Here is a 25,273-nt window from a genome sequence, read left to right as displayed (position 1 = left end):
TGATGCTTCTTTTGACTTTTCTTGGCCTTCCTGTTCTTCTCAGATGTGAACGAGTGCGAGGCAGAGCCCTGTGGCCCTGGGAGGGGCATCTGCATGAACACCGGCGGCTCCTACAATTGCCACTGCAACCGCGGCTACCGCCTGCACGTGGGCGCTGGGGGGCGCTCCTGTGTGGGTGAGCACTGCCAGGGTGGGGGCGGCCCTGAGTCGGAAGGGCTTTCCCCCCCCCGGACGGCTGTGTAATCCCCTCCCCACTACCTACACCCCCTTCGTGGTCCCTTCCTCCCCTACAGACCTGAACGAGTGTGCCAAGCCCCACCTATGCGGCGACGGCGGATTCTGCATCAATTTTCCGGGTCACTACAAATGCAACTGCTACCCCGGCTACCGGCTCAAAGCCTCCCGGCCTCCTGTGTGCGAAGGTGACGGGACCCCATCCAGACCAAAGGGGGAGCTCCTTAGCTGTCTCTCCACCTGGAGTGGGGCTAGGAGGCCTGCTTTTTTTTTTTTTTTTTTTTTTTTTTTTGACAGAGTCTTGCTCTGTCGCCCAAGCCGGAGTGCAGTGGCGAGGTCTCGGCTCACTGACTGCAACCTCCGCCTCCCGGGTTCAAGCAAATCTCCCCTCCTGAGTAGTTGGGATTACAGGCATGCGCCACCACACCCGACTAATTTTTGTACTTTTAGTAGAGCTGGGTTTTCTTCATGTTGGTCAGGGTGGTCTCGAACTCCCAAGCTCAGGTGCTCCACCCACCTCGGCCTCCCAAAGTGCTGAGATTACAGGCATGAATCGCCGCGCCCAGCCTGCATTTTAATTCATTCTTTTCTTTTCTTTCTTTCTTTCTTTCTTTCTTTTTTTTTTTTTGAGATGGAGTTTTACTCTTGTTGCCTAGGCTGCAGTGGCGTGATCCCATCTCACCACAACCTCTGCTTCCCGGGCTGAAGCGATTCTCTTGCCTCAGCCTCCCAAGTAGCTGGGATTACAGGCATGCACCACCACGCCCGGCTAATTTTGTATTTTTAGTAGAGACGGGGTTTCACCATGTTGGTCAGGCTGGTCTCGAACTCCTAACCTGAGGTTATCCGCCCACCTTGGTCTCCCAAAGTGCTGGAATTACAGGCGTGAGCCACCGCACCCGGCCCGTCCTGCATTCTTGTCTCTGCTCAGCTCCAGGGCTCTCAGAGGTTGGGGGTCTCGTTAATCTGTGTGGGAGGAAGGCATTGCTGTGGACTCTGGGAGCCAGCCCACCCACGTTGTCCCCAGATGAGTCCTCTTTCTTCTCCCGCTGGCGCAGACATTGACGAGTGCCGGGACCCGAGCTCCTGCCCGGATGGCAAATGCGAGAACAAGCCCGGGAGTTTCAAGTGCATCGCCTGTCAGCCTGGCTACCGCAGCCAGGGGGGCGGGGCCTGTCGTGGTGAGGGCGAGGTCCGGGGGTGAGTGGGCGGGGCCTCCGGGTGCTGCCCCTCCCCGGTGTTTCCCCCATCTGGCTCCACTTGGGGCAGGGCGGGGCCAGCGGTGGTGATTGGCGTATGTGGGCGGGGCCTCCCTGGAGTAGAGGCTGCCCCCCTCAACCCTGCGTCCGTGTGAGGAGGAGACCCATACACTAGCGTGGTGCCAGGTCTGCCTTCTGGTGCGGGGCAGAGTCCGAGGCAAGCTCTTTCCGCCGCAGACGTGAACGAGTGCGCTGAGGGCAGCCCCTGCTCGCCTGGCTGGTGCGAGAATCTGCCAGGCTCCTTCCGTTGCACCTGTGCCCAGGGCTACGCGCCTGCACCCGACGGCCACAGTTGCGTGGGTAAGCACCAGCAACCCTGCCCCGGGCCTCTGCCACCCCTCACACGCTGAAACCGGGGAGCGTGTCAGTCTGTCTGTAAATGGTGGGTGGAAGGTGGCTTATTCATCCCCAGGTGACTCTGGTCACTCACGTTCTCAACGAACCATGCCAAAGAAGCTACCACTAGAATTTCCACGTAGGAAGAGTGTTAGGGGGCAGAGCTTCAAGCTGCATTTGCAAAGCATGTTACTTAAATTTGAAGGAAAAAAAAAATCAAAGAATGGGGGGAGGCGATAGTAGTTCCCCTGCACTCATATTTATTATATACCGAGAGGCGGGCCTGGGGGCTGTGACTCAGAAAAAACTAGAGAAGGAAAGACACAGGCTAGCATGCGGTGCTGGGCCTGGATGGAGCTGGGCTGCTTCCTGGGGACACAGCGGAATGGGAGGAAGGAGGCCTGGGTCGTCTTAAAGAATCACTAGGAATTAAGGAAGCAGGAAAGGAGGAGGAGAGGAACAGCACACGAGGCACAGGGGCTGGCACTGCTGTCGGATCAGAGATGAGAGAGGGCGGGGTGAGCAGGAACTGTAAGGAATGACCAGGGGATGGGGGCTGAGGCCTGCTGCGGAGAGGTAGGTTCCCACCCCTTGGAGTGCCCCCTAATTCCTGCCTGGGAGGTTGTGCTTTGCACAGAAGGTGTTAGAGGGCACCTGAAGCATTTTAAGGGCAAGAGTGACATGATTTGCCATTTGTCTTAGAACATCCCCTGCTGCTGAGCGTGGAGGGTGGCTGGAGGTCTGTTGGAGAGACAGGGCAGAGACAGTGGTGGACTCAGGGATGAGCGGTGGCCTCAGGATGGCCATGAGACGATGATACTGGAGAAATATGAGACCCCCTGGGTTTTTTAACTGGATGTCATGTGAAGGGGGTGGGGGTAACAAACCTTCCCCGTTTCCAGTTTGGGTGAGTGAATGGGTGGTGCTGCTTACTGGGAATGGGTCCTCAGGAGTGGGCATATTTGGGAGGGAAAATGCTGAGCTCCACCCTGGACAAATTGAGTGGGTCGTCTCTGTGAGCCTCTCAGCAGGAGATGCCAGCAAACCCACCTGGAATGACGGACCACGGACTTGGGGAGCTGTGGCGTCTTGGGTGGGTCTGCTTAGCCAGTCCAAGGGGGGTTGGGTAAGCGGAGCATTTGGCAGAGCCTCATGAACACTGACAGTTCAAGGGCAGGCTGGGGAGGGCATTGGAGGAGATGGTGGAGGAGGGATGATGGGGGCGCCTGAGGGGTACCATCTGAGAAGCTCAAGAGGATATATTTCCAGGGAAGGAGGAGGTTGAGCCAAGTGCCGTAGAGGGGTTCTTGGAAAATAAGAACTGGTGAGACAATAAGTCTTAGGACGAGACTTGGGGGTCTGCCCCCTAATCCTACGCGGAAATTCTAGTGATGCCTTCCTTGGCAAGAAGGTCTCTGGTGACCTTGGCAGGGTGGCTTCTGTGACATGATGAGGACTGAGGCCAGGATATGTGGGCAGCAAGCAAGGAAGAGGAAGACCTGGGGACTCTTGCTCTTTCTAAGTGGGGCTTTGGTATAGGCTGAGGAGGTCATCCAGGGGAGTAGGCCAGGAGACGCGGGCTCAGGGTCAGGAGAGGAGGGAGAAGAGCCATTGGGCAGCTGGCTGTGGACAGGGGAAGGGACATCTCTTAGTGTAACAGGAGCAAGAGGGGAATGGATGTAGATCAGGCGTCCCCAAACTTTTTACACAGGGGGCCAGTTCACTGTCCCTCAGACCGTTGGAGGGCCACCACATACTGTGCTCCTCTCACTGACCACCAATGCAAGAGGTGCCCCTTCCTGAAGTGCGGCGGGGGGCCGGATAAATGGCCTCAGGGGGCCGCATGCGGCCCGCGGGCCGTAGTTTGGGGACGCCTGATGTAGATAATGATGTTCAGTGGGTTAAGGGTGATTACCCTTAATCCTCTCAATATACAGGGAAGAGCATAGGTTGAGTAGGGGACTCTGGAGAACAGTGGCAGTTCGGAAGTGCCCCAGGACATAGGGGCTGCCTAGGAGCTTTATGGAAGTCAAGGCTTGAGAAGAGTCAGAGAGGGAGGTGCCAGCCACATGGGGCTCTGCTGGACTGAGGCTGAAGCGTGTGGCTGTGGCCCAGCATGCTCAGGTTGGTGGCTGCTCCAGGCCCACTCTGCACCCAGGATCCACAGGCCACAGCTCTGACTAGAGGCTGGGCTTTGCCAGACCAGTGAGGAGGAAGGAGACATGTTTATGGATCAAGGACTAGAGTCCTACGGATGATGAGCCCTGGGGTCCCGCTGGGAACTGTCAGAGTCTGGGGGTATCAGGCAAGCTTGGAGGACTGAGAGGGAGGCCACCGGGCCCTGAGAGAGAAGGTGGAGGTGAGGACTTGAGAATAGTGGAAAGAAGGCAGCCTCTGAGGGCCCTGGGGTGGGGCAGATCTGAGTGATGAAACCCCTTGGAATTCTGAGAGTTTGGGGAAGGTCACGGAAGCCGAGGGATCCAGGAATGTGAGGTCAGAGGCTGGCCTGATCGTCCGAGGGGATGTTGGAAACTCCCAGAATGGAGAGGAAAACAGAGCAGGAAGAACAAGGAAGGTGGATGCTGACAGCCACAGGAGGGCAGAGGCTGCAGGAGGCGGGGGGGGGGGGCACCTCAGAGGCAGAGTCATGGCTTGGTGGGGTCTGTGGTGTGGACAAGCAGCTCCACCAGAGAGGACTCAGGAAAGTGTGTTCCAGGGAGGGTCAAGTTATTTTCCTGCATAAGCAGAAGTAAGTGGGAAGGACAAGGATAGGGAGTTTATCCACTCAGGAAGAAGGGAGCAGTGGCAGGTAAGGGTGGGAGCAGCCCTGAAAGCAGCTGGAGGAGGGAGAGATGGTGGAGGAGGCTCTAGCAACAGACCTGGCCCAGGATGTGCCACCCAGAAGCAGGGTGAGGCCCATGCTCCTGAGTGCTGGAGCTCTGGTGCTCCAGGCAGTGGGTAGAAGTGAGAAAAGAGTAGTAGAAATGCAAGACCACCTAGCCTGGCCCTCTGACGCTGTCTGTGCCCTGCAGATGTGGACGAGTGTGAGGCTGGGGACGTGTGTGACAATGGCATCTGCACAAACACACCAGGATCTTTCCAGTGTCAGTGCCTCTCTGGCTACCACCTGTCCAGGGACCGGAGCCGCTGTGAGGGTAAGGCATCTTAGAGCTGGGGGGCTGACCTGTCCCTCCCTACCCCAGGACCCCCACTGCCCAGGACCAGTCCCCATCCAGATCTTAGTTGGGGCCTGAGGGTGTGGGACTGACCCAGGGCTCTGGGGGAAAGCTTTGGCAGCCTCAGGCTCAGAGATTTTCCACCCCTTCCCTCCCCTACAGATATTGACGAGTGTGACTTCCCTGCAGCCTGCATTGGGGGTGACTGCATCAATACCAATGGCTCCTACAAATGTCTTTGCCCCCAGGGGCATCGGCTGGTGGGTGGCAGGAAATGCCAAGGTATGGGGGACTGGCTGAGGGTTCCTGAGGGGTGCGGCAGGGAGCAGTAATTCCCTAGACACACTATGGCCTTTCTCTTTCTATCCATTCATCTATCCATCCATCCAACCATCCATCCATCCACTCAGCTTTCCACTCTTTCACCTAGAATAACAATGATCACAGTAAACATGACAGTTAGTGCTATTGTGGGGCTTATTATGTGCCAGACACTCTTGTTAAGCTCTTTACAGATACTAACGTATTAGTCTTACCCATCAACTCACCTATACGTGCATTCATCCAACAAAAGTTTAGGGCAGGCATGGTGGCTCAGGCTGGGTGTGGTGGCTCATGCTTGTAATCCCAGCACTTTGGGAGGCCAAGGTGGGCAGATCATGATGAGGTCAGGAGTTCGAGACCAGCCTGGCCAATATGGTGAAACCCCATCTCTACTAAGAATACAAAAATTAGCCAGGCGTGGTGGCACACACCCATAGTCCCAGCTACTTGGGAGGTTGAGGCAGGAGAATCGCTTGAACCCTGGAGGCGGAGGTTGCAGTGAGCTGAGATTGCACCACTGCACTCCAGTCTGGGTGACAGAACGAGACTCCATCTCAAAAAAAAGTTTATTGAGTACCTACTATTTTCTAGGATCTGTGCTTTGTACTAGGTAATCAGAATGACCCAGGGCTCCCAGCTAAGGGAAGCCGACATGTAAACTGATTCTGACAGTTCAGGGTCCTTGGTGCGAAGAAAGTTCTGGACTAATGATTAATTGCAATGGGGAGGTGAATGTTGAACTGGACTTGAGGCATAAGTAGGAGTTCCCTAGGCATGGGAAAGGCAAGGCACAGGAAGTCATTCCAGGACCAAAGAGCAGCAATTGCAAAACACAGAGATCTGGAAGGAGCTAGTTGTGTTTACAGAGGAGGGGAGGGTTACCTGAGCACAGAGTTGGGGAATGGAGGGTGGTCTACAGTAAGGCGTAATGAGACCTAAAGGTATTGGAAGCCCAGTTCGAAAGGCTTCAAGTGCCAAGCTGAGTGAGTGGCATTTGAGGCCTTTCTCTTTGAGCTTCCAATACCTTTAGGTCTTGTAAAGGTAGCGGGAGCCACTGAAGGTGTTATGAAGGACAGCAGCGAACGTGCACATGCAACATGCACGCACACTGACACAGCAGACTTCCTGCTGTACACACTTTGAAACCAAAGCGGAAATTTAGGTTCTGAACTTGTGTGAGGACCTTGAGGTACAGCCCCAGGGAAAGAGGGGCTGGGTTTCCATCTGAGCTACTCTTGCCCCCCAGACATAGATGAGTGCAGCCAGGACCCAGGACTGTGCCTTCCCCATGGGGCTTGCAGGAACCTGCAGGGCTCCTATGTGTGTGTCTGCGATGAGGGCTTCACTCCCACCCAGGACCAGCACGGTTGTGAGGGTGAGTGTCCTCCCAGCTCCCCATCGGAATGGACGACTCCCCTGAGCTGCAGCTGGGGTTCAGACGTGTCCTGGCCCCATCCTCCTGCATTTGGGGAACCAGAAGAAATCCCTTTTGGCTGGGGGAGTCTAGTGGGACCAGACCATGAAGGGCCCAGAACACCCCATTGACAACGGAGCCAGCTCTCAGGCGGCAGCTCAGGGGAGCCAGGGAAGGTGGGAGGAGGGAGCTGCGGTGGGTGGGCAGCGTGGACCGGGCCAAGGCGGTCTGTGCATGCCCCTGAGCTGCCCTCCGTCCCTCAGAGGTGGAGCAGCCCCACCACAAGAAGGAGTGCTACCTGAACTTCGATGACACGGTGTTCTGCGACAGCGTATTGGCCACCAACGTTACCCAGCAGGAGTGCTGCTGCTCGCTGGGCGCCGGCTGGGGCGACCACTGTGAAATCTACCCCTGCCCAGTCTACAGCTCAGGTCAGGAGCCAGGCAGGTCCCTTCCCAGATCTCGTTTGTTCATCTGGAAGCCAAATGTGGGAAATAGCGCCCCCTGGCCGTTAGGAAATAGGCGGCGGGCTTCGGCCCTAAGCCCACACGCACGCTCAGCCCTGCCCCTTCCCTCCCCACGGCCACCCTGCCACCGCAGCCGAGTTCCACAGCCTCTGCCCAGACGGAAAGGGCTACACCCAGGACAACAACATTGTCAACTACGGCATCCCAGCCCACCGCGGTAAGCGCCCCGCGGCTGCCCCTGCCTTGTGCCCACTCACCCGGGCTTGGGCTCCTCCGGATCCCTTGCCGGGCTGGCGGGTCAGCTGCCCTTACCGGGTAAGCCCCGCCCGCAACTTCCTCGCCGGCCCCGCCCCTCACCCGTCGGAGTTGGAGCAGCCATGGTTTGTCACCCGCAGACATTGATGAGTGCATGTTGTTCGGGGCCGAGATCTGCAAGGAGGGCAAGTGCGTGAACACGCAGCCTGGCTACGAGTGCTACTGCAAGCAGGGCTTCTACTACGACGGGAACCTGCTGGAATGCGTGGGTGAGCTCAGCTCCCCGGCGGACGGCCGTGGGCAAGCGGAAGGGAGACTTGCGCCACCGCGCCCACCCGGGACCTGCCCCTGCCACCCACGCTTTTCCTCCCCGCAGACGTGGACGAATGCCTGGACGAATCCAACTGCCGGAACGGAGTGTGTGAGAACACGCGCGGCGGTTACCGCTGCGCCTGCACACCCCCAGCTGAGTACAGCCCCGCGCAGCGCCAGTGCCTGAGCCCGGAGGAAATGGGTGAGGCCCGGGCCCAGGAGCAGGGCAGTAGGAGGGGCGGGGCCCGGACCGAACTGTGACGGCCCCACCCACCCCCTCGCTGTTCGTAGACGTTGACGAGTGCCAGGATCCGACAGCCTGCCGCCCTGGCCGCTGCGTCAACCTGCCGGGATCCTACCGCTGCGAGTGTCGCCCGCCCTGGGTGCCTGGGCCCTCCGGCCGTGACTGCCAGCTCCCCGAGAGCCCGGCCGGTGAGGGCGAGGGTCGGCTTGTGCCAACCCCGGGGCCCTGTTTTCGTGTGGAGCCCCAGGGCTGCGGCCCCCCTCGCGGGTGGGGCGGAGCGGAGGGGGGCGGTCCCTGCCTCCGGCCACTCCCTGATGCCAGGTGCTGTCCACAGAACGTGCCCCAGAGCGGCGCGACGTGTGCTGGAGCCAGCGCGGAGAGGATGGCATGTGCGCGGGCCCCCTGGCTGGGCCTGCCCTCACCTTCGACGACTGCTGCTGCCGCCAGGGCCGCGGCTGGGGCGCTCAGTGCCGCCCGTGCCCGCCTCGCGGCACCGGTAAGGCGGTCAGGAAGGAATTGGCTGGGAGCGAGGATGGGGGCCAGGGCCTGGGGACCTGGAGGTTGCTGACCAGTCCTGCCCCTCCCAGGGTCCCAGTGCCCGACATCGCAGAGCGAGAGCAATTCCTTCTGGGACACGAGCCCCCTGCTGCTGGGGAAGCCCCCGAGAGGTAGGTGCTGCCATGGGGGGGGTGGCGGGGTTGGTAGCCTTTTGCCAGGGGTCAGTGTTGAAGTCCACATTGTCCCGGGCCACGCAGATGAGGACAGTTCAGAGGAAGATTCGGACGAGTGTCGCTGCGTGAGCGGCCGCTGCATGCCGCGGCCAGGTGGCGCAGTATGCGAGTGTCCTGGCGGCTTCCAGCTCGACGCCTCCCGTGCCCGCTGCGTGGGTGAGCAGGGATCGCGGGTGGGACAGGGGCGGGGCCGGTGGCAAGGGGCCGCCTGGAGACTCAGCGGAGCTGCACCTGTCGCCCCCACCTGCAGACATCGATGAATGCCGAGAGCTGAACCAGCGCGGGCTGCTGTGCAAGAGCGAGCGCTGCGTGAACACTAGCGGCTCCTTCCGCTGCGTTTGCAAAGCCGGCTTCGCGCGCAGCCGCCCGCACGGGGCCTGCGTTCCCCAGCGCCGCCGCTGACGCCGCCCTCAGCCAGACCTCTGTGATCACTGGCGAGTCTCCGCGAGCTCGGCCTCTCACTCCTGCCCCGACTCGGGGCTTGGATCCAGGGACTTTCGGGGCCCGCAGACCCCTCCCTGTGCCTTGGGACCCGAGGCGCCCCTACTGGCCCACCCAGTTGGCAAGCGGTTGTAAGGTCTCGGGCCGGCGCTGCCCGCCTTCCTCCCAGAGGGCGTCTCCTAGAAACTGATAAATCAGATCGTGCCTCTTTACTCAGCTTTCGAAGCAAATTGATGTTCACGTCTGACGTGGGCGCGGACTGCGCAGGGCGGTGCCAGACCCCAGCCGCCTCCCAGGGGCTAGACTGAGCCGGGCACAGGGGGTATGAAATAGAGTTTAATGTGGCTCTGATTATGTACAGGTGAGGGCCTGGCCGGGCCGGCCGGGCTCACATGGTTTGTACAATAAATACATCCGTGGAGTGGGATCTCCGCAGCTGGGAAGCGCCACTGCCACGGTTCAGTCCAGCTTCCGGGCTCCCAGCTTCATGGGGCCCTTGGCCGCCTTCTTCTCGGCGCGTTTGGCCTCCATCTCCCGCCGCCGCTCCTCGCGCTTCTTCCGGGCCAGCTCGGCCTTCGCCTGTCCTGCGGTCAGGAAGGGGAAGCCGGGTCTCAGCTCTTCAGCCAGCGCCTTCCCGGGGCCTGTAGGGGCAGGATAGTCTGGGAGCCCTAGTCTTCAGCCCACCCAGGGGAAGCACTTACGGCTCTCAATCTCGAGGCCTTCCCAGTTGTCTTCACCCCACGAGTCTGGCCTGGGCTGTAAAGAGAAGTGTGGGCTGCAGTGGGGCCGACTTACGGCCGAGGTCCACCATCTCTACCCTCCCGCCAGACCCGTGCTGGGTACCTGGGTGTTGGCACGTGCAGACAGAGTAGCAAAGGGGTCACCCTTGTCACTGGACTCTGAGCCACCCCAGTTATACTCGCTGGCCAGCCTCATACCCTCGGAAGGTGGCTCCTGAGAGCTTGGCTCCTGCCAGCCCTGTTCCCAGGAGCCCTCGACTTCCCAGCTGCTCCAGTCGGACTCTGGGGATTTGGAGGATTTGTGGTGGGAGTTGCTGACCTGTAGAAGATTGCGGGGGAAGTAGCCCTGGGCTCCGTGAGGAAAGGCCCCCCCCCCCCCCCCGCCAACGCCCACCTGCCCCAGCTCACCTGACTAGCAGGGCTCACTTGGCCCCCAGTGTTCCAGTCATCCTGCTGGGCCAGCACAGACTCGGCCTCCTGCTGCAGTGTGGGAAGGGACCACTGAATCCCACCCCATGCTAAAGGCCAAGTGAGCCAGCCCCAGCACCGTCCCAGCCACGGGCCCCACCACTGTCTTTTATCTTCCTCCTCATTTGCTTCTCAGGCTCTGTTTCCCATCTATTAAGTGGACAAGCTGACCCTGGCCTGCCCTTACCCCTCATTTTTTCTAGCTCTGTCACCCAGGCTGGAGTGCAGTGGCATGATCTTGGCTCACTGCAACCTCTGCCTCCTGGGTTCAAGCGATTCTCCTATCTCAGCCTCCCAAGAAGCTGGGACTACAGGCATGCACCACTATGCCTGGCAAATTTTTATATTTTTATAAATATAGCCGGGCACGGTGGCTCAAGCCTGTAATCCCAGCACTTTGGGAGTCCAAGGCGGGTGGATCACGAGGTCGAGAGTTCGAGACCATCCTGGTCGACATGGTGAAACCCCGTCTCTACTAAAAAACAAAAAATCAGCTGGGCATGGTGGCTCGTGCCTGTAATCCCAGCTACTCAGGAGGCTGAGGCAGGAGAATTGCCTGAACCCAGGAGGCGGAGGTTGCGGTGAGCCGAGATCGCGCCATTGCACTCCAGCCTGGGTAACAAGAGCGAAACTCCGTCTCAAAAAAAATAAATAAATAAAACAAATAAATAAATATAAAGTAGAGATGGGGTTTCATCATATTGGCCAGGCTGATCTCAAACTCCTGACCTCATGATCCATCCGCCTTGGCCTCCCAAAGTGCTGGGATTACAGGCATAAGCCACCGTGCCCGGCCTCCCTTACCCCTCTGTGAGGCTAAGGAATGAGATCTAGATGTTCCTTCCAACAGCCTTGAGGGCTGGAATCTGCTGTCAGCCAGATGGAGAAATTGGGCCTCCAGCTCTGCCCCATTCCCCCAAGGGCAGCCCCACTCCTCCCTCAGCCCATCCTAAGCCCATCCCCCAAGCAGAACTGGTCTGGTTCTAGACCCAGGAGTGGACTCTCCTTGCTGACCGCCAGGGCTGGGGGGGCACTGGAGGAGAGACATGGTGTGGGGGAGAGTGAGAAAGTCCAGGGAATGTCCCAAGTGCCATCTGCCCGGCCTGTTCCCTGGGGCTGCTAGGGTTGAGTGGAGCCCTGCTGCTGGCTCTGGCCTACAGCAGCCCCTTCATGAGGCCTACATGCCAGGGATGCCATCTAGATGAGGCCAGGCCCACTCCAACCAGGCCCCATGGAAGCTCCCTGAAAAGCAGGCTGTGGATTTGAGCTGGGGTCCCCGGGGGAGGCTCCCAAGCACCACACACCTCCAGGCTGCCCCAGTCTTCATCATCCCATCTGTCAGCGGCACTGTGGTCCTCTGCTGTGTCCTTGTCCTCCTCCTGCGTTTCCCAGTGGCTTGAGGTTGTAGGGGTGGCGGGAACAGGGGTAAGGGCTGGGGCAGGAACTCCTGCGGAGCAGTGGCTCACTGAGCTTTCAGGGGGGTCTTAGGAAAGGGCAGAGGCTGCTGGGGGAAGGGGGCTACTGGGGGAAAGGAGCACCAAGGAAGCCCACAAGGTGCCTAGGGCCTACCCCAGTCCCTATGTCCCCTCACCATCTCCGGGGGTCAGACAATAACAGTTCCCGGGTGCCTGAGCTCCCAGCCCTCTCAGCTGCTGATGCAGCCAGGCCAGAATGCTCACCTTCAGGCGTGGGCCTTTGGGGAACGTTGGTCTCTGTGGGGGCAGTGGTGGGGTGCGCACGGATCAGCTTGGAGGTGAGTGAGGAGACCCCAGTCACGGCCCAGCCTGCCCAGCTAGCTGCGGCTCCTCCCACGCCAGGGCTGGAGGCTGCATGGACGTCCTTCTCTGGGCAGTGGCATGAGAGAAAGGTGGGTATGGGTACCTCAGGCACCCATGGGATGATAGGATGGCAGGAACGGACAGTGTCCTGTAGCTGCCCCTCCCTTCTCCAGGCCTGAGTTCTCCCATCTGTGAAGCGGGGGCCATGACCAGTCGGCTTCCTAGGGCCTTTCAGAAACTCCAGTGGGGGTGGGGCACAAACAGGTCACAGTCAAAGACATGGCACAGAAAGAGGGAACATGAGTGTAAGCCACTCACCCACTTCCTCCAGCTGGGTTGGGTCCTCTGACACAGACTCCAGTTTGGATAGGAAGCTCCGAATGGCCTTGAAGGCCTGTGGGGTAACAAGGGGCAGAGCTGGGACCTCTGGGGTTCCCAAGAGCCTGCCAGGCCAGCTAGGGCCCGACAGCCCCCACAGCCCCAGCCCAGGGCTGGCTATGTCTCACCTGGTCCCGAACGGATTTCTCGGGATCTACAGTGAGGCCGCAGAGCACAGGCAGGATCTTGTGGGCACAGTCATTCATTGAGTAGAGGTTGTGGGTGGCAGCAAAGCCCAGGACACCCGCAACCCGGGATGGTGCAAACGGGTCCTTCATGGCTCGGCTGAAGGCGGAGGTAAGGACCCTGTGTCTGGTCTGCGATGGGGCAGGAAGGAGAGGGCTCCTGAGTGTGGGGTCAATGTTGGGGCCCAGAACCACCAGCCCTTACTTCCCAGAACAGGGCCACCCATAGGCCCCCAGAGCCAGAAAAATGTGAATGAATCACTTAAGTGGGGAGCGCTTACCGAAAACTCTGGACCTGGGCTTCTCTTCCCAAATCACTGGGCTCCTCCCATTGCTGCCACCTGCCACTGCTGCCACCTCCCACCGCTGCCTCGGGGCATGAGACCACAACAGCAGCTGCCCCCAGGGCTGGGACACAGGCTTCCTTCCTCCCTGCCCAGCTGATCATTCATTTCTGTTACCTGTCTGGGCACGGCAAGCACCTGAGCTGACAAACCCTGGCTGACGGGACCCACACAGGCCGTGGGGCCAAGTGGGCCTGGATTCGGATCCCAGATCCACCCGCTCCTGGCTGTGTGACCTGGCCCAACTCACTCCACCTCAGGAACCCAGATATGGGGCCAACAGTGACCAGGGCCTAGGTATCTGGGAGGATGAGGACCCACACACGCAGGACTCCTGGCCTTGGAAGAAGCCGTGCTCCTGTGACAGGGACCAGGCTTCAGCAGTCATACAGGACACTCACGCTGGCACTGAGGTAGGAGCCAATTTTGCCCAGGCAGACCGTGGTGTTGCAGCGGATGGGGCCCTGTTCATCCTTGGCCTGCAGCCGTGCAAAGTGCTTCATCAGCTCCACATTGAGGTTGGTTTCGCTCAGCTTCGGGGCCAGGAGCAGCATGGACTGCAGGGCAGAAAGGAGAGTGGAAACTGTGGGCTGTGGCAGGCAAAGGGCCTTGTGCACAAACAGCCTCTTGGCGGCCCTCAGCACAGAGCACACCTGTCAGGGCCTGCAAAGCCACCTCCCAGCCTGGGCCTGGCCCTGTCCAACGTGTTGAGGAAAGGGACCCCATTTCTGTCCCCCTTCACAGAAAAGTCTCCCAAGTCCATCTGTACTCCTGTCTCCCATTTTCTCTGCTCTCCTGATGGCATTCCACCTAGGCTCACAAAAAGCCCCACACTCCGCCCGACTGGCTCAGGGTGAGGTCACCGATGCCCTCCACAGTGCTAACTTCAACGGCCACTTCTCCAACACACCCGACTTGACCCTCCGCAGTTCTGACACCCCTAGTTTTTCCTCCTTGAAACTTTGGTCTCTGGTCTTCCAGGACACCAGCCCCTCCTGGTTCTCCTCTGACCTCGCTGGCTGTTCCTTTTGCTGAGATTCTAACGTTCACACACTCGGGGCCAATCTTGAGGGCTCTTTTATATCTAACACTCTTGCCCTAGGTGATCTCAGCCATCTCATGGCTTTAAATGCCTTCTTGTGAGCTGACAACTCCCAGGTGTATACCCCTAGCCCAGACTTCCCTAAGCTTCACACCTGTGTAACCAACTCAACATTTCCATCCAGAGGCCTAACAGAAAAAGCCACGATGGGGCCCAACCTGCTTGCATCATCTTCTCAGTAAACAGCAACTCTTAACCTTCCAATTGCTCAGGCCACAAGCCTCAGAGCCACCCTCATTTTTTTTTTTTTTTTTTTGAGACTGTCTCACTCTTTTGCCCTGGCTGGAGTGCAATGACACAATCTCCGTTCACTGCAACCTCCGCCTCCCGGGTTCACGCAATTCTTCTGCCTTAGCCTCCCAAGTAGCTGGGATTACTGGCATGCATCACCACACCTGGGTAATTTTTGTATTTTTAGTAGAGACAGGGTTTCACCATGTTGGTCAGGCTGGTCTTGAACTCCTGACCTCAGGTGATCCACCCACCTCAGCCTCCCAGTGTTGGGATTATAGGCGTGAGCCACCGTGCCTGGCCCCTCAAGTTCGTATTTACCCATCAGCAAACACTGGCAGCTCCCCCTTCAGCATGTGGCCCCTTCTCGCCACCTACTGCCAGCCACTGTCATCTATCATCTGGGCCACTGCAAAGCCCTTAACAGTGTCCCAGCATCCACCCTTGCCCTGACGGTCAATTCTCTACACAGCAACCCAGCAATCCTTTTAAAACAAGTCAGACAATGTCACTGCTCCACTCAACCTCCCAGTGGCTCCTGTCTCACTCCCAGGGAATGTACCAAGTGCCCTCCTCACCCTACAAGGCCCTGGCCCTAACCCTCCATTACCCCTCTGACCCCACCTCCTACAACTACTCCCCTTTAGTCATGCTAAACCTCTTGCAGCCACTTCTCCACTCCAGCCACATTCCAGCTCAGGGCCTTTGCACATGCTGTTCCTCCCCCAAGGAATACTTTCCTCCAGGTCTCCTGGCAGGTCAGTCTCTTGCATCCTTGCTTTAGATGACACCTCCTCACCCAGGTCTTCCCTGATCACTGTTTTATTTTTTGAGATAGAGTTTCACTCTCATTGCCCAAGCTGAAGTGCAGTGGTGCAATCTCGGCTCACTGCAACCTCTGCCTCCCAGGTTCAAACAATTCTCCTGCCTCAGCCTCTGGAGTAACTGGGATTACAGGTGTGCACCACCATGCCTGGTTAACTTTTTGTATATATATATTTTTGAGACAGAGTCTCGCTCTGTCGCCCAAGCTGGAGTACAGTGGCACGATCTCAGCTCACTGAAACCTGCACTTTCCGGGTTCAAGCAATTCTCCTGCCTCAGCCTCCCAAGTAGCTGTAATTACAGGCACGTGCCACCGCGTCCAGCTAATTTTTTATATTTTTAGTAGAGATGGGGTTTCACCATGTTAGCCAGAATTGTGTCAATCTCCTGACCTCGTGATCTGCCCGCCTTGGCCTCCCAAAGTGCTGGGATTACAGGCATGAGCCACTTCGCCCAGCCCGACTTTCTGTATTTTTAGTAGAGATGGGGTTTCACCATGTTGGCCAGGCTGGTCTTGAACTCCTGACCTCAGGTGATCCACCCACCTCGGTTTCCCTAAGTGTTGGGATTACTGGGCCACCATGCCTGGCATAAAATAGTTTCTTAAATTTTGAGACAAGGTCTCACTCTGTTGCCCAGGCTGGAGTGCAGTGGCACGATCATAGCATACTGCAGCCTCAACCTCCTGGGCTTAAGCGATCTGCCCACCTCAGCCTCCCGAGTAGCTAAGACTAGAGGTGTGCCCCACGATACCTGGCTAACTTTGGTATTTTTTTGTAGCTACGGGGGTTTGGCTATCATGACCAGGCTGATCTCAAACTCTGGGACTCAAGCAATCCTCCCACCTCAGCCTCCCAAAGTGCTGGGATCACAGGTGTGAGCCACTGCACCCAGCCCCTGACCACTGTTTTTAAAACCACAAACTCTTCTCCCCACACTTTCTAACAATACGTATTTTCTTTTTCTCTTTTGAGATGGAGTTTCACTCTTTTTTTTTTTTTTTTTTTTTTTGAGACGGAGTTTCGTTCTTGTTACCCAGGCTGGAGTGCAATGGCGCGATCTCGGCTCACCGCAACCTCCGCCTCCTGGGTTCAGGCAATTCTCCTGCCTCAGCCTCCTGAGTAGCTGGGATTACAGGCACGCACCACCATGCCCAGCTAATTTTTTTGTATTTTTAGTAGAGACAGGGTTTCACCATGTTGACCAGGATGGTCTCGATCTCTTGACCTCGTGATCCACCCGCCTCGGCCTCCCAAAGTGCTGGGATTACAGGCTTGAGCCACCGCGCCCGGCCCGGAGTTTCACTCTTGTTGCCCATGCTGGCGTGCAATGGTGTGATCTTGGCTCACTGCAACCTCCACCTCCTGGGTTCAATTGATTCTCCTGCCTCAGCCTCCTGGGAACCTGGGATTACAGGCATGTGCCACCATGCCCAGCTAATTTTGTATTTTTTAGGAGAGACAGGGTTTTGCCTCGTTGGTCAGACTGGTCTTGAACTCCTGACCTCAGTGATCCACTCACCTTGGCCTCCCAAAGTGCAGGGATTACAGGCATGAGCCACTGCACCCGGCCAATAATACATTATTTTCTATTTCTGTTTATTGTCTGGCAAGTCCACTCTCTGGGCCCTTGAAAGGAAGCTCCATAAGTGCAGGGTGCTCGGCCACCTCATGCATGCTGCCTCCCGGCATGGGGCCTGGGCCAGGCACAGGCAGGTGCTCCCTGTTTGCTGAATAGAGGACCTGCTCCCCTGCCAGCTGCCGAGCTGCACCCACAGCCTGGACCCATACATCAAGGACAGTGCCTGCTCGGACCCATGGGTGGAAGCCAAGGCCTCTGTGTCTAGGGTGAGCCCCTCCAAGCCTTGGAAAACCAGAGGTAGCCACTCTGAAAGAGCAGGAAGAGGGGTTCAGCCACTCACAGGAATGGGCTGACTGCTGGGCTCATTTAAATTCCACACCCACCTTGACCGTCTGCTCCCGGATGGCAGGGTTGGTGTCCAGGAAGCCATGTACGACGTGGGGGAAGATCTGGGTGTTGACCGTTGGCTCGTCAAGGTACTGGATGAACTGCTCCATCTGTGGCCCAGGTTGGGATGTGTCAACATGGTCAGCCCCTCCCACTTTGCCCCCACAGCCATGGAACCACCCGTGGCTTAGCTTTTCCACCCAGCAGGCACTGGGCAGCCATGTCAGCCTCCTGAGACCCCGCCCAGGTGTTTGGCCTCAGGCCCAGGTGGAGGAGTGAGGTGAGGAGAGGCCAGGAGGGCACTAGGAAGGCCTGGCTCATAATCTGGCTCATCTGGCCACCCTCTCAGAGCCTCTTCTATTTTTTTTTTTTTATTTTGGATACAGAGTCTCACTCTGTCACCCAGGCTGGAATGCAGTAGTGTGCTCATTGCAACCTCTGCCTCCCGGGTTCAAGCGATTCTCCTATCTCAGCTCCCCAAGTAGCTGGGATGACAGGCACCTGACACCACACCTGGCTAATTTTGTATTTTTAGTAGAGATGGGGTTTCACCATGTTGGCCAGGCCGCTCTTGAACTCCTGACCTCAGCTGATCTTCCCGCCTCAGCCTCCCAAAGTGCTAGAATTAGAGGCATGAGCCACCACACCTGGCCTGAGCCTCTTCTATAAAAGAGGGTATCATCCCTGCCCTACTCCTCCCTGCCTGCCCACTGTGCCATGAAGAGAAGTGGCACGATTGGTGGTGGCAGAGGGAATGGCACCTGGGAGCCACTGGTACTTCATAGATCATCCATCCTGTCTGATGCTCCCAGCTGCCCCCAGGTTGGCAAAAGAGAGACTGTATCCCCACTCCAGAGGGCGAAAGTGACTGAGCCAGAAGAGGAGGGGGCATGAGAGTACTGGAGCCTGGGCAGGCTGGGCACTCCCAAAACTGCCAGTGAGCCCTGTATGTGGCCAACTTCCTGAGAGCCTGTCCTCAGTGGGTCCCTCACTTGTGCATATGTTCAGGGGTAGGGTTTCTGGGGTCCCTGTGCAGCCAGGGCAGTTGCCTCCCCAGCAGCCAGGGTGGGGTCTGGCAGGGGTGGACCAGCGTAGGGCTGGTGGAGGCCCCACCTGCTGCAAGAGGCGGATGCGCATGGCCCGGTCAGTGGAGGAGAACATCTTGACCACCACAGGAATGATCTTGTGCTGATACTCCTCAGCGCTCAGGAACTTGCCCACCTGAAAGAACAGGAAGACAGGTGCAGCCACTCGCAGGAATAGGCTGACTTTGCTGGGCTCATTTAAGTTCTGGGGGCTGATATCTCAGGGTGGGAATGAAGTGATGGCAGAGTGGGGGACAGGCATTTCCTCAGAAGGCCCTCTACCCATATTCCATGTCAGCCCTGCCCTTAACCTGGTCCAAGGCCTCTTTCAGGAGGTTGATGAAAACTGTGTGCCCCTCCCTACAAACAGGCACCACTGTGCCATATGCAGATGTTCTGCCTGCAGTTTCTGGGGGTTCCCAGCTACACAGGATTTGCTTGCTGTCTTCTCCCCTCCTGGCAAGTCCTTGCGGGGAAAGGGTTCTCCCCAAGGTGAGCAGAGGAGGGAATGGCAGGCGCCCATAAAAGGGTGGGCTAGGGTCTGAGGAAGGGGTGGAGGGTCCAGCTCCCTGAAGCCAGGTAAGCTGAGTGCTGAGTGGTTAGGAGGGAGGATGGCGAAGTGGGGTGGTGGGCAGATAATCCCCCTGGGCCCTGGGAACCAAGGTGTACAGGTCAGACCAGGGGAAATGGCAGAAGGGCTGAGGGTTGTGAAGCCAAGGGTTTGTGGAAAAAAGATTTTAGAAGCACAGAGTCTCTCCTCCCCAGGGGAGAGCTGGTCAGGTGCCTGTTTATATAGACGCTGGCAGGAAGCTCCTGCTCATATGGCTTTGGGTCTGCCCTAACCAGGCTGCCCCAGCCCAGGGCCTCCTCTGGCAATTCCTGTGCACTCAGCAGCTCTCTGGGCCCCATAGCTCCACTCACCTTGAAGAGGGGTGTGAGGACAACAGCCCCGGCATTGCCGAACTCAAAGGCAGTCAACAGCTGGGGCAGCACCTTGTGCCGACAGAAATCCTCAGGGAACGTGTCCAGGCTCTTGTTCAGCTCCTGGAAGAACTTCTGCTTCTCGGCTGGCTCTTTGATCTGGGGGAGTGAGGATGGGACCCAGGGAGGAGATCAGCCTGGTCACAGCCCAAACCCAGCCACAGGTGAGGACAAGAGCCACCAGCAGCCTGAAGGAGAAGTGATGCTCATGGGCTCTGGAGCCTGGCTGCCTGGGTTCAAGGCCCAACTGTCCCGCTTACCTGCCATGTAAAATGGGATAACAACTACTATCTACAGGATTGTTCTGAAGAGTCAACCAGAAAATGCACATAAAAGCTGCAACACAGGGCTGGGCGCGGTGGCTCAAGCCTGTAATCCCAGCACTTTGGGAGGCCGAGGCGGGTGGATCACGAGGTCAAGAGATCGAGACCAACCTGGTCAACATGGTGAAACCCCATCTCTACTAAAAATACAAAAAATTAGCTGGGCATGGTGGCGCGTGCCTATAATACCAGATACTCAGGAGGCTGAGGCAGGAGAATTGCCTGAACCCAGGAGGTGGAGGTTGCGGTGAGCCGAGATCACGCCATTGCACTCTAGCCTGGGTAACAAGAGCGAAACTCCATCTCAAAAAAAAAAAAAAAAAAAAAATCCTGGTCCCGAGGCGGGTGGATCACAAGGTCAAGAGATCGAGACCATCTTGGTCAACATGGTGAAACCCCGTCTCTACTAAAAATACAAAAAAAATAGCTGGGCATGGTGGTGCGTGCCTGTAATCCCAGCTACTCAGGAGGCTGAGGCAGGAGAATTGCCTGAACCCAGGAGGCGGAGGTTGCGGTGAGCCGAGATCGCGCCATTGCACTCCAGCCTGGGTAACAAGAGCGAAACTCCGTCTCAAAAAAAAACAAAACAAAACAAAACAAAACATCCTGGTCAACATGGTGAAACCCCGTCTCTACTGAAAATACAAAAAATTAGCTGGGCATGGTGGCACGTGCCTGTAATCCCAGCTACTCAGGAGGCTGAGGCAGGAGAATTGCCTGAACCCAGGAGGCAGAGGTTGCGGTGAGCCGAGATCTCGCCATTGCACTCCAGCCTGGGTAACAAGAGTGAAACTCCATCTCAAAAAAAAAAAACAAAAAAAAAAACAAAACGCTGCAACACAGACCTGGCACACAGCAGACGCTCAGTTGGTTATGGACTGTTGCTGTCACAGCTGCCACCTGACCTGCTGCTGGGAGAGCAGCCACTAGGGGCATCACTAGGGCATCAGGCCCTTTATCAGTGTTGCCTCTACTGCTCGCCAGCCAGGGTGTGAGCACCAGAGGAGGACACTGAAGATCAAAGAGGTAAAGGGGCTAACTTGGTTTCCCTGCCCTGGCTGGGGTGGGCATGAAGTTCCTGGTAGGCCGTGGATGGCAGGGATTAGGTGTACTTTACCCCCAGACCTTGTCCTCCCACTGAGCCAAAATGGACCAGGCTGTAAGCTCAATGGTCTCCTTTAGTCCTCCTAACCCCACTTTGAGGCCATAATACCCCCAACTCATATTTCCTGAGCACAGATTATATGCTAAAACCTTTTAAAATTCTTTTTCTTTCTTTCTTTCTTTTTTTTTTTTTTAAGACAGGGTTTCACCATGTTGGCCAGTCTGGTCTTGAACTCCTGACCTCAGGTGATCCGCCCGCCTTGGCCTCCCAAAGTGCTGAGATTACAGGTGTGAGCCAACACGTCTGGCTGTGCTAAAACCTTACACAGATTGTCTCAGACCTCTCCACAACTTTATGAGGTAGGTGCTAATGTAATCCACATTTTACCAACAAAGAAGCTGAGGCACAGAGAGGGCAAAGAGCTTGTCCAAAATCACATAGCTATGAAGCGGTCAGAGGAAGGTCTGATCCAGTGATTTGGCACCTCTCCCGTGCTGCACTGTTCCAAAGATGCTGTCACTCCCCTCATTCACAAAGTGGGAGATGGAGGGTCAAGGTCAGCAGCCAAGAGCGGCCAGGCAGGGATCATGACCTGGTGTTGTGTTCCAAAGTCCCTGTGCTTTCTGCTGTACCCCACCCCTAGAGCCATGGCTTGGCCCAGGAGAGGTGACCTCTGGCTTGGGACAAGGAGGACCTAGATGGCTGGAGCAGCTCAGACCAGCATGAGAGGCAGGCTTGGTGCTCTGATCATAGGGTACAGTGGGGCCAAGGCCCAGAGAGAGGATAAATCACATCCAAGGTCACAAATCAAGAGAGCTGCAGCTGGGTTCTCTCCACCACTCTACCCAATAGTGGGAAGAAGGGCCCCTAGGCACTGCCCTCCCATGTTCTCCTGGAGGCTCCAGAAACAGCCCATTTCCTATGGGGCACATTTTAAGGAGACGGAGAGCTAGGCAGAGCCAGCCATATGAGGAGAACTCCACGTAACAGTTCCTGCTGCCCCGACACTGTCCAGGAGGCAACAGGGCTCAGCGTTTCCAGCAGCTTCTCCTTCAAGATGCAGTTTAGGTTCCCATCTTCCAAAGGCCCTCCCTGCCCTGCAGCAGCCTCTGCTGGGTCAGGGTCTGTGGAATGTCTCCCACTGTCCTCTCCTGCTCCTGATTCTGATTCTCAGCCCCCGCTGTTTCCCCATGAACGGCTGGGTCCAGGCAGTGTGCAGAGCAGAGCCTCCCTCCCTCCTCCCCACAGCAACCCTGTGGGCCAGCACACCCGGATGCTCCACTATACACATGTGGACGCTGAGGTTCAGAGGCACAGCAGAGGGTTCCCTCCTCAGCATCCTTCCGTGTGCTGTCGCCTCTGCCTGGAACTCTCCCTCCAAGTACCATCCCTCTGTCTCTACCATCACATCCTTCAGGTCCCAGCTCAAATATCACACTTCAGAGAGCCCATCCCAGGATACCCCACTCCGGTACTTTCCTTCCTGCACTGGTTTTCTTATTTATGATTTTCTTTTTTTGAGACAGCGTTTCGCTCTTGTTGCCCAGGCTGGAGTGCAATGGCACGATCTCAGCTCACTGCAACCTCCACCTCCTGGGTTCAAGCAATTCTTGTGCCTCAGCCTCCCAAATAGCTGAGATTACAGGCACACACCACCACGCCTGGCTAATTTTGTATTTTTAGTAGAGGCGGGGTGTTACTACGTTGTCCAGGCTGGTCTCAAACTCCTGACCTCAGGTGATCCACCCGCCTCAGCCTCCCAAAGTGCCAGGATTGCAGGCATGAGCTACTGCGCCTGGCTTATTTATGATACTCAAGTTTTCTGTCTCTCCCCCAACAAGAGTTCCCAAGGGTGGGGACCTGGTCTGTTTACTTTTTGCCAGAGCCTTGAGGGTAGGAATCTAGGTCTGCCTCACCTTCCTTCCCACCATGCTGCCCACCCCCCTGCCAGAGCCAGCACAGAGCGTTACACCCCGGGGAACCAGAGCCAGAATGTGCACTTGGAGTTACTGGAGTAACCAGAGCAGGCGCCGAACACTGCACCACGCGCCTTCAGCTCCGACTCCTCACTGGGCCCCTTTGAAGTAGGTACAGTTTGAGTCTCCGTTGTCCAAAGTGTTTGGGACCAGAAGTGTTTCAGATTTCAGATGTTTTCAGATTTTGGAATACATGCATTATGCCAATTCAACATCTCTAATCCAAAAATCTGAAATGCAAAATGCTCCAATGGGCATTTCCTTGGATTGTAATGTTGGTGTTCAAAAAGTTACCAGTTTTGGAGTACTTCGGATTGTGCATTTTCAGATTAGGGATACTCAACCTGTACTATTACTGGGACTGAACTTCAGCCAAGGGAAGTCACACAGCGAGTATGAGTTGGAGCCAGGGTTTGAACCCGGATTGGCCTTACTCCACAGTCCATGCTTGTCTCCTGAGGGTCAACTGTGAAAGACCCTGAAAAGCAGGGTAGAGGGCAGAATGAAGAAGGTAGGGTCAAAGCCCAGGGTGGGTTGGGAGCTCACCTGAATCTCCTCCAGGAAGAGGTTGGTCTCTACAAAGCGGTTGCTCATGAAGCCACCAGGTGCCCGGCAGTTCTGCAGGAAGCGGGCAGGGTTTGGACGCACCTTGGGGTTTGCTCCCACCAGCTCACAGTAATGGGGCACCAGCGATTTGGGGATCTGCAGGGGAGAGGTCAGTGTCAGGGCAGGGGTAGCCAGCTGGCAGAGGGGCTGAGGCAGGGCAAACAGCCAGGGGCAAGAAACTTACCTTCCCAGGGTTGCGTAGGGCTGCTGCCCGAGGTAGGGGACCATTGAAGACTTCCCAGATGAGACAGCCCAAGCGCCACATGTCTGCTGACCTGTGGCAGTGACCCAGAGCTCTTAGGGCCCCACCAAACACCTGTACAGGCCTCCAACCTGCCTTGGGCACCAGGCGCCCACTGCATGGCAGGGCCTGGCTATGTCCCTCAGCTGAGCCATCAGTCCGAAGAGGCAAGTTTTATCAGCCTCACTTAACAGATTAAAAAAACCAAAGCTGAGAGAACTAGGCACATCTGCCCAGGTCACACAGCTTTCAAGTTTGGAATAGCCCAACCCCGAAGCCTGCGTCCATCCTGCCCTACCGCCCTGAGGACCCTGGGGACAGAGGAATGGCCATCACTCCTGGGACACTGATTCCCTCCCCAGCCAGGCAGCAGGGAACAGGGGAATGCCAACTAGTCTAGGGGTCCTGAGGCTGCAGGGGCCTCCAGGACAGGGCAGGTTGGGGCACGCTGCCCCCAGTCACCCACCACTTCTCTCTGACCACTCTGTCACTGCTGTCAGCCAACTCCGGGGGGTCATACTGCTCAAGCTCGGGGATCCCCTTGCGGGGAGGTCCCCCACCGATGCCCTGCGCTGAATACATGTAGTCCAGGCCCCCAAGCTTCCACTCGCCAGCTCGGTCCACGAACACGGCGGCCATGCAGACATTGTTGTGGATGAGGCTGCAGTCGTTGACCAGGAAGCTGAGGGCTTTCTGGGGGCAGAAGGAGCCATCACGCCCCAGCACCTGCAACCCCCCATCCCTGCTCTCATCACCACTGCCCCCACCTTACCACTATCTGGTGTAGCCCCCAGGAGATCTCCAGCTCTTTCAGGCCACCAGCCTCCACTCTCGCTTTGAGGTACATTCCCAGTGGGGTCACAGCCTCTGTCACAACGTGGAGGCATTTTTCTGTCTGGGGAAGGAGACACAGGTATATCAGGGGTGGAGGAGCAGAGAGGAAGGGGAGATAAGGGACTTGATGTGGAGTGAGACGGGGAAGAGGAAACCAAATCTGGGGGTGCTGGGGCACATAGGGTGGAAACAGGGAAGGAGGGAAACAGAAGTGGGTAACCAGGAGATAGTGAGGGACAGAGGGCAGCGGGTACCTCCAGCCCATCTATATAAGCCAGGATGTTGGGGTGCCGTAGAGTTTTGAGGCGCTTGAAGGCAGCTTTGGCCACCTGGGTCTGCTCTTCCGCGCCAGGCTTCACATCATACACGAAGATGGACACCGGGCTGCCTGTGGCCTGGGAGAGGACAGCGGGGCCGAAGATGGTCGCAGAGCTGTTGTGTGGCCGGAAGACAAGGGCCGGCAGCCAGGTATCTCCCAGGTCAGCCTTAGGCACTTCGCCGGGCCCACGTGACCCTGGCCCCTCCGCCTGTCCGTCCCTCGGTCCCTCTGCCCGCCACGTAGGCATTGCCCGCCCCCTCCCCGGCCCGTTGCCCCGAGACTCCGCCGCCACGTCAGGCCGGGCGCGACGCGGCGGGGCCAGCGGTGCGGACTAGGCAAGGCCCAGGTCGCCAGCGGCCTGCCGAGCTCGGCCGCACTCACCTTCTTGCGGCCGCGGTGCAGGGCCCAAGGCCCGGGCGGGCCGCCCTCGGGGAGCTCCGGGATGAGTTCGAACGGGAAGTCCCGGACCGGGTCCCGCGCAAAGAACCACATCGTCCCTACCGCCGCCGCCGCCGCCGCCGCAGGCTCGGGCGCCTCAGCTCCGGGTCCTCCGGCCGCCCGAGCCGGGGCGGGCCGGGGAAGGGGTGGGGC

The 25,273-nt window shown here is 57.6% G+C and overlaps 2 protein-coding genes and 1 long non-coding RNA gene across 10 annotated transcripts in view; 1 reads left to right on the top strand and 2 right to left on the bottom strand.

The window, feature by feature from the left end:
• LTBP3 (latent transforming growth factor beta binding protein 3) overlaps positions 1-9,636 on the top strand; it is a 19,656-nt gene extending 10,020 nt beyond the window's left edge. For all 3 annotated transcript variants that reach the window (XM_010348314.3, XM_074401707.1, XM_010348315.3), the window contains exons 13-28: positions 44-175; positions 294-422; positions 1,293-1,415; positions 1,671-1,793; positions 4,862-4,984; positions 5,168-5,287; positions 6,576-6,704; positions 7,007-7,174; positions 7,344-7,427; positions 7,606-7,734; positions 7,842-7,979; positions 8,069-8,209; positions 8,356-8,517; positions 8,609-8,689; positions 8,777-8,908; positions 9,003-9,636. In XM_010348314.3, coding sequence (XP_010346616.3) covers positions 44-175; positions 294-422; positions 1,293-1,415; positions 1,671-1,793; positions 4,862-4,984; positions 5,168-5,287; positions 6,576-6,704; positions 7,007-7,174; positions 7,344-7,427; positions 7,606-7,734; positions 7,842-7,979; positions 8,069-8,209; positions 8,356-8,517; positions 8,609-8,689; positions 8,777-8,908; positions 9,003-9,154 — 2,066 coding nt within the window. In that variant the 3' untranslated portion in view covers positions 9,155-9,636. The remainder of the gene's footprint in view (positions 1-43; positions 176-293; positions 423-1,292; positions 1,416-1,670; positions 1,794-4,861; positions 4,985-5,167; positions 5,288-6,575; positions 6,705-7,006; positions 7,175-7,343; positions 7,428-7,605; positions 7,735-7,841; positions 7,980-8,068; positions 8,210-8,355; positions 8,518-8,608; positions 8,690-8,776; positions 8,909-9,002) is intronic.
• On the bottom strand, positions 2,069-7,611 carry LOC141584908 (uncharacterized). Its single transcript, XR_012518201.1, has 2 exons — positions 7,468-7,611; positions 2,069-7,217 (listed from the first exon to the last, which is right to left on the bottom strand). It is a non-coding gene; the product is annotated as an uncharacterized LOC141584908 (long non-coding RNA).
• On the bottom strand, positions 9,517-25,273 carry SCYL1 (SCY1 like pseudokinase 1). Of its 6 annotated transcripts, none has more exons than XM_039471351.2 (18): positions 25,064-25,273; positions 24,618-24,758; positions 24,302-24,424; positions 23,996-24,222; positions 23,473-23,563; positions 23,229-23,384; positions 19,219-19,377; positions 18,326-18,433; positions 17,209-17,322; positions 13,488-13,643; positions 12,686-12,874; positions 12,498-12,573; positions 12,081-12,245; positions 11,706-11,848; positions 10,342-10,413; positions 10,037-10,252; positions 9,895-9,949; positions 9,517-9,777 (listed from the first exon to the last, which is right to left on the bottom strand). In XM_039471351.2, exons 1-18 carry the CDS (start codon positions 25,172-25,174, stop codon positions 9,653-9,655), a joined length of 2,427 nt encoding a protein of 808 aa, XP_039327285.1. In that variant the 5' UTR covers positions 25,175-25,273; the 3' UTR covers positions 9,517-9,652. The 6 variants fall into 6 exon arrangements, with proteins under 6 accessions (XP_039327285.1, XP_039327286.1, XP_074257812.1 ...); XM_039471352.2 differs by having other exon boundaries at positions 10,342-10,410; XM_039471353.2 differs by having other exon boundaries at positions 9,688-9,777; positions 10,132-10,252.

The sequence above is a fragment of the Saimiri boliviensis genome, chromosome 6 (assembly GCF_048565385.1).
Source record: "Saimiri boliviensis isolate mSaiBol1 chromosome 6, mSaiBol1.pri, whole genome shotgun sequence".
Classification (NCBI taxonomy): domain Eukaryota; kingdom Metazoa; phylum Chordata; class Mammalia; order Primates; family Cebidae; genus Saimiri; species Saimiri boliviensis.
This window is presented reverse-complemented; position numbering and strand designations above follow the sequence as displayed.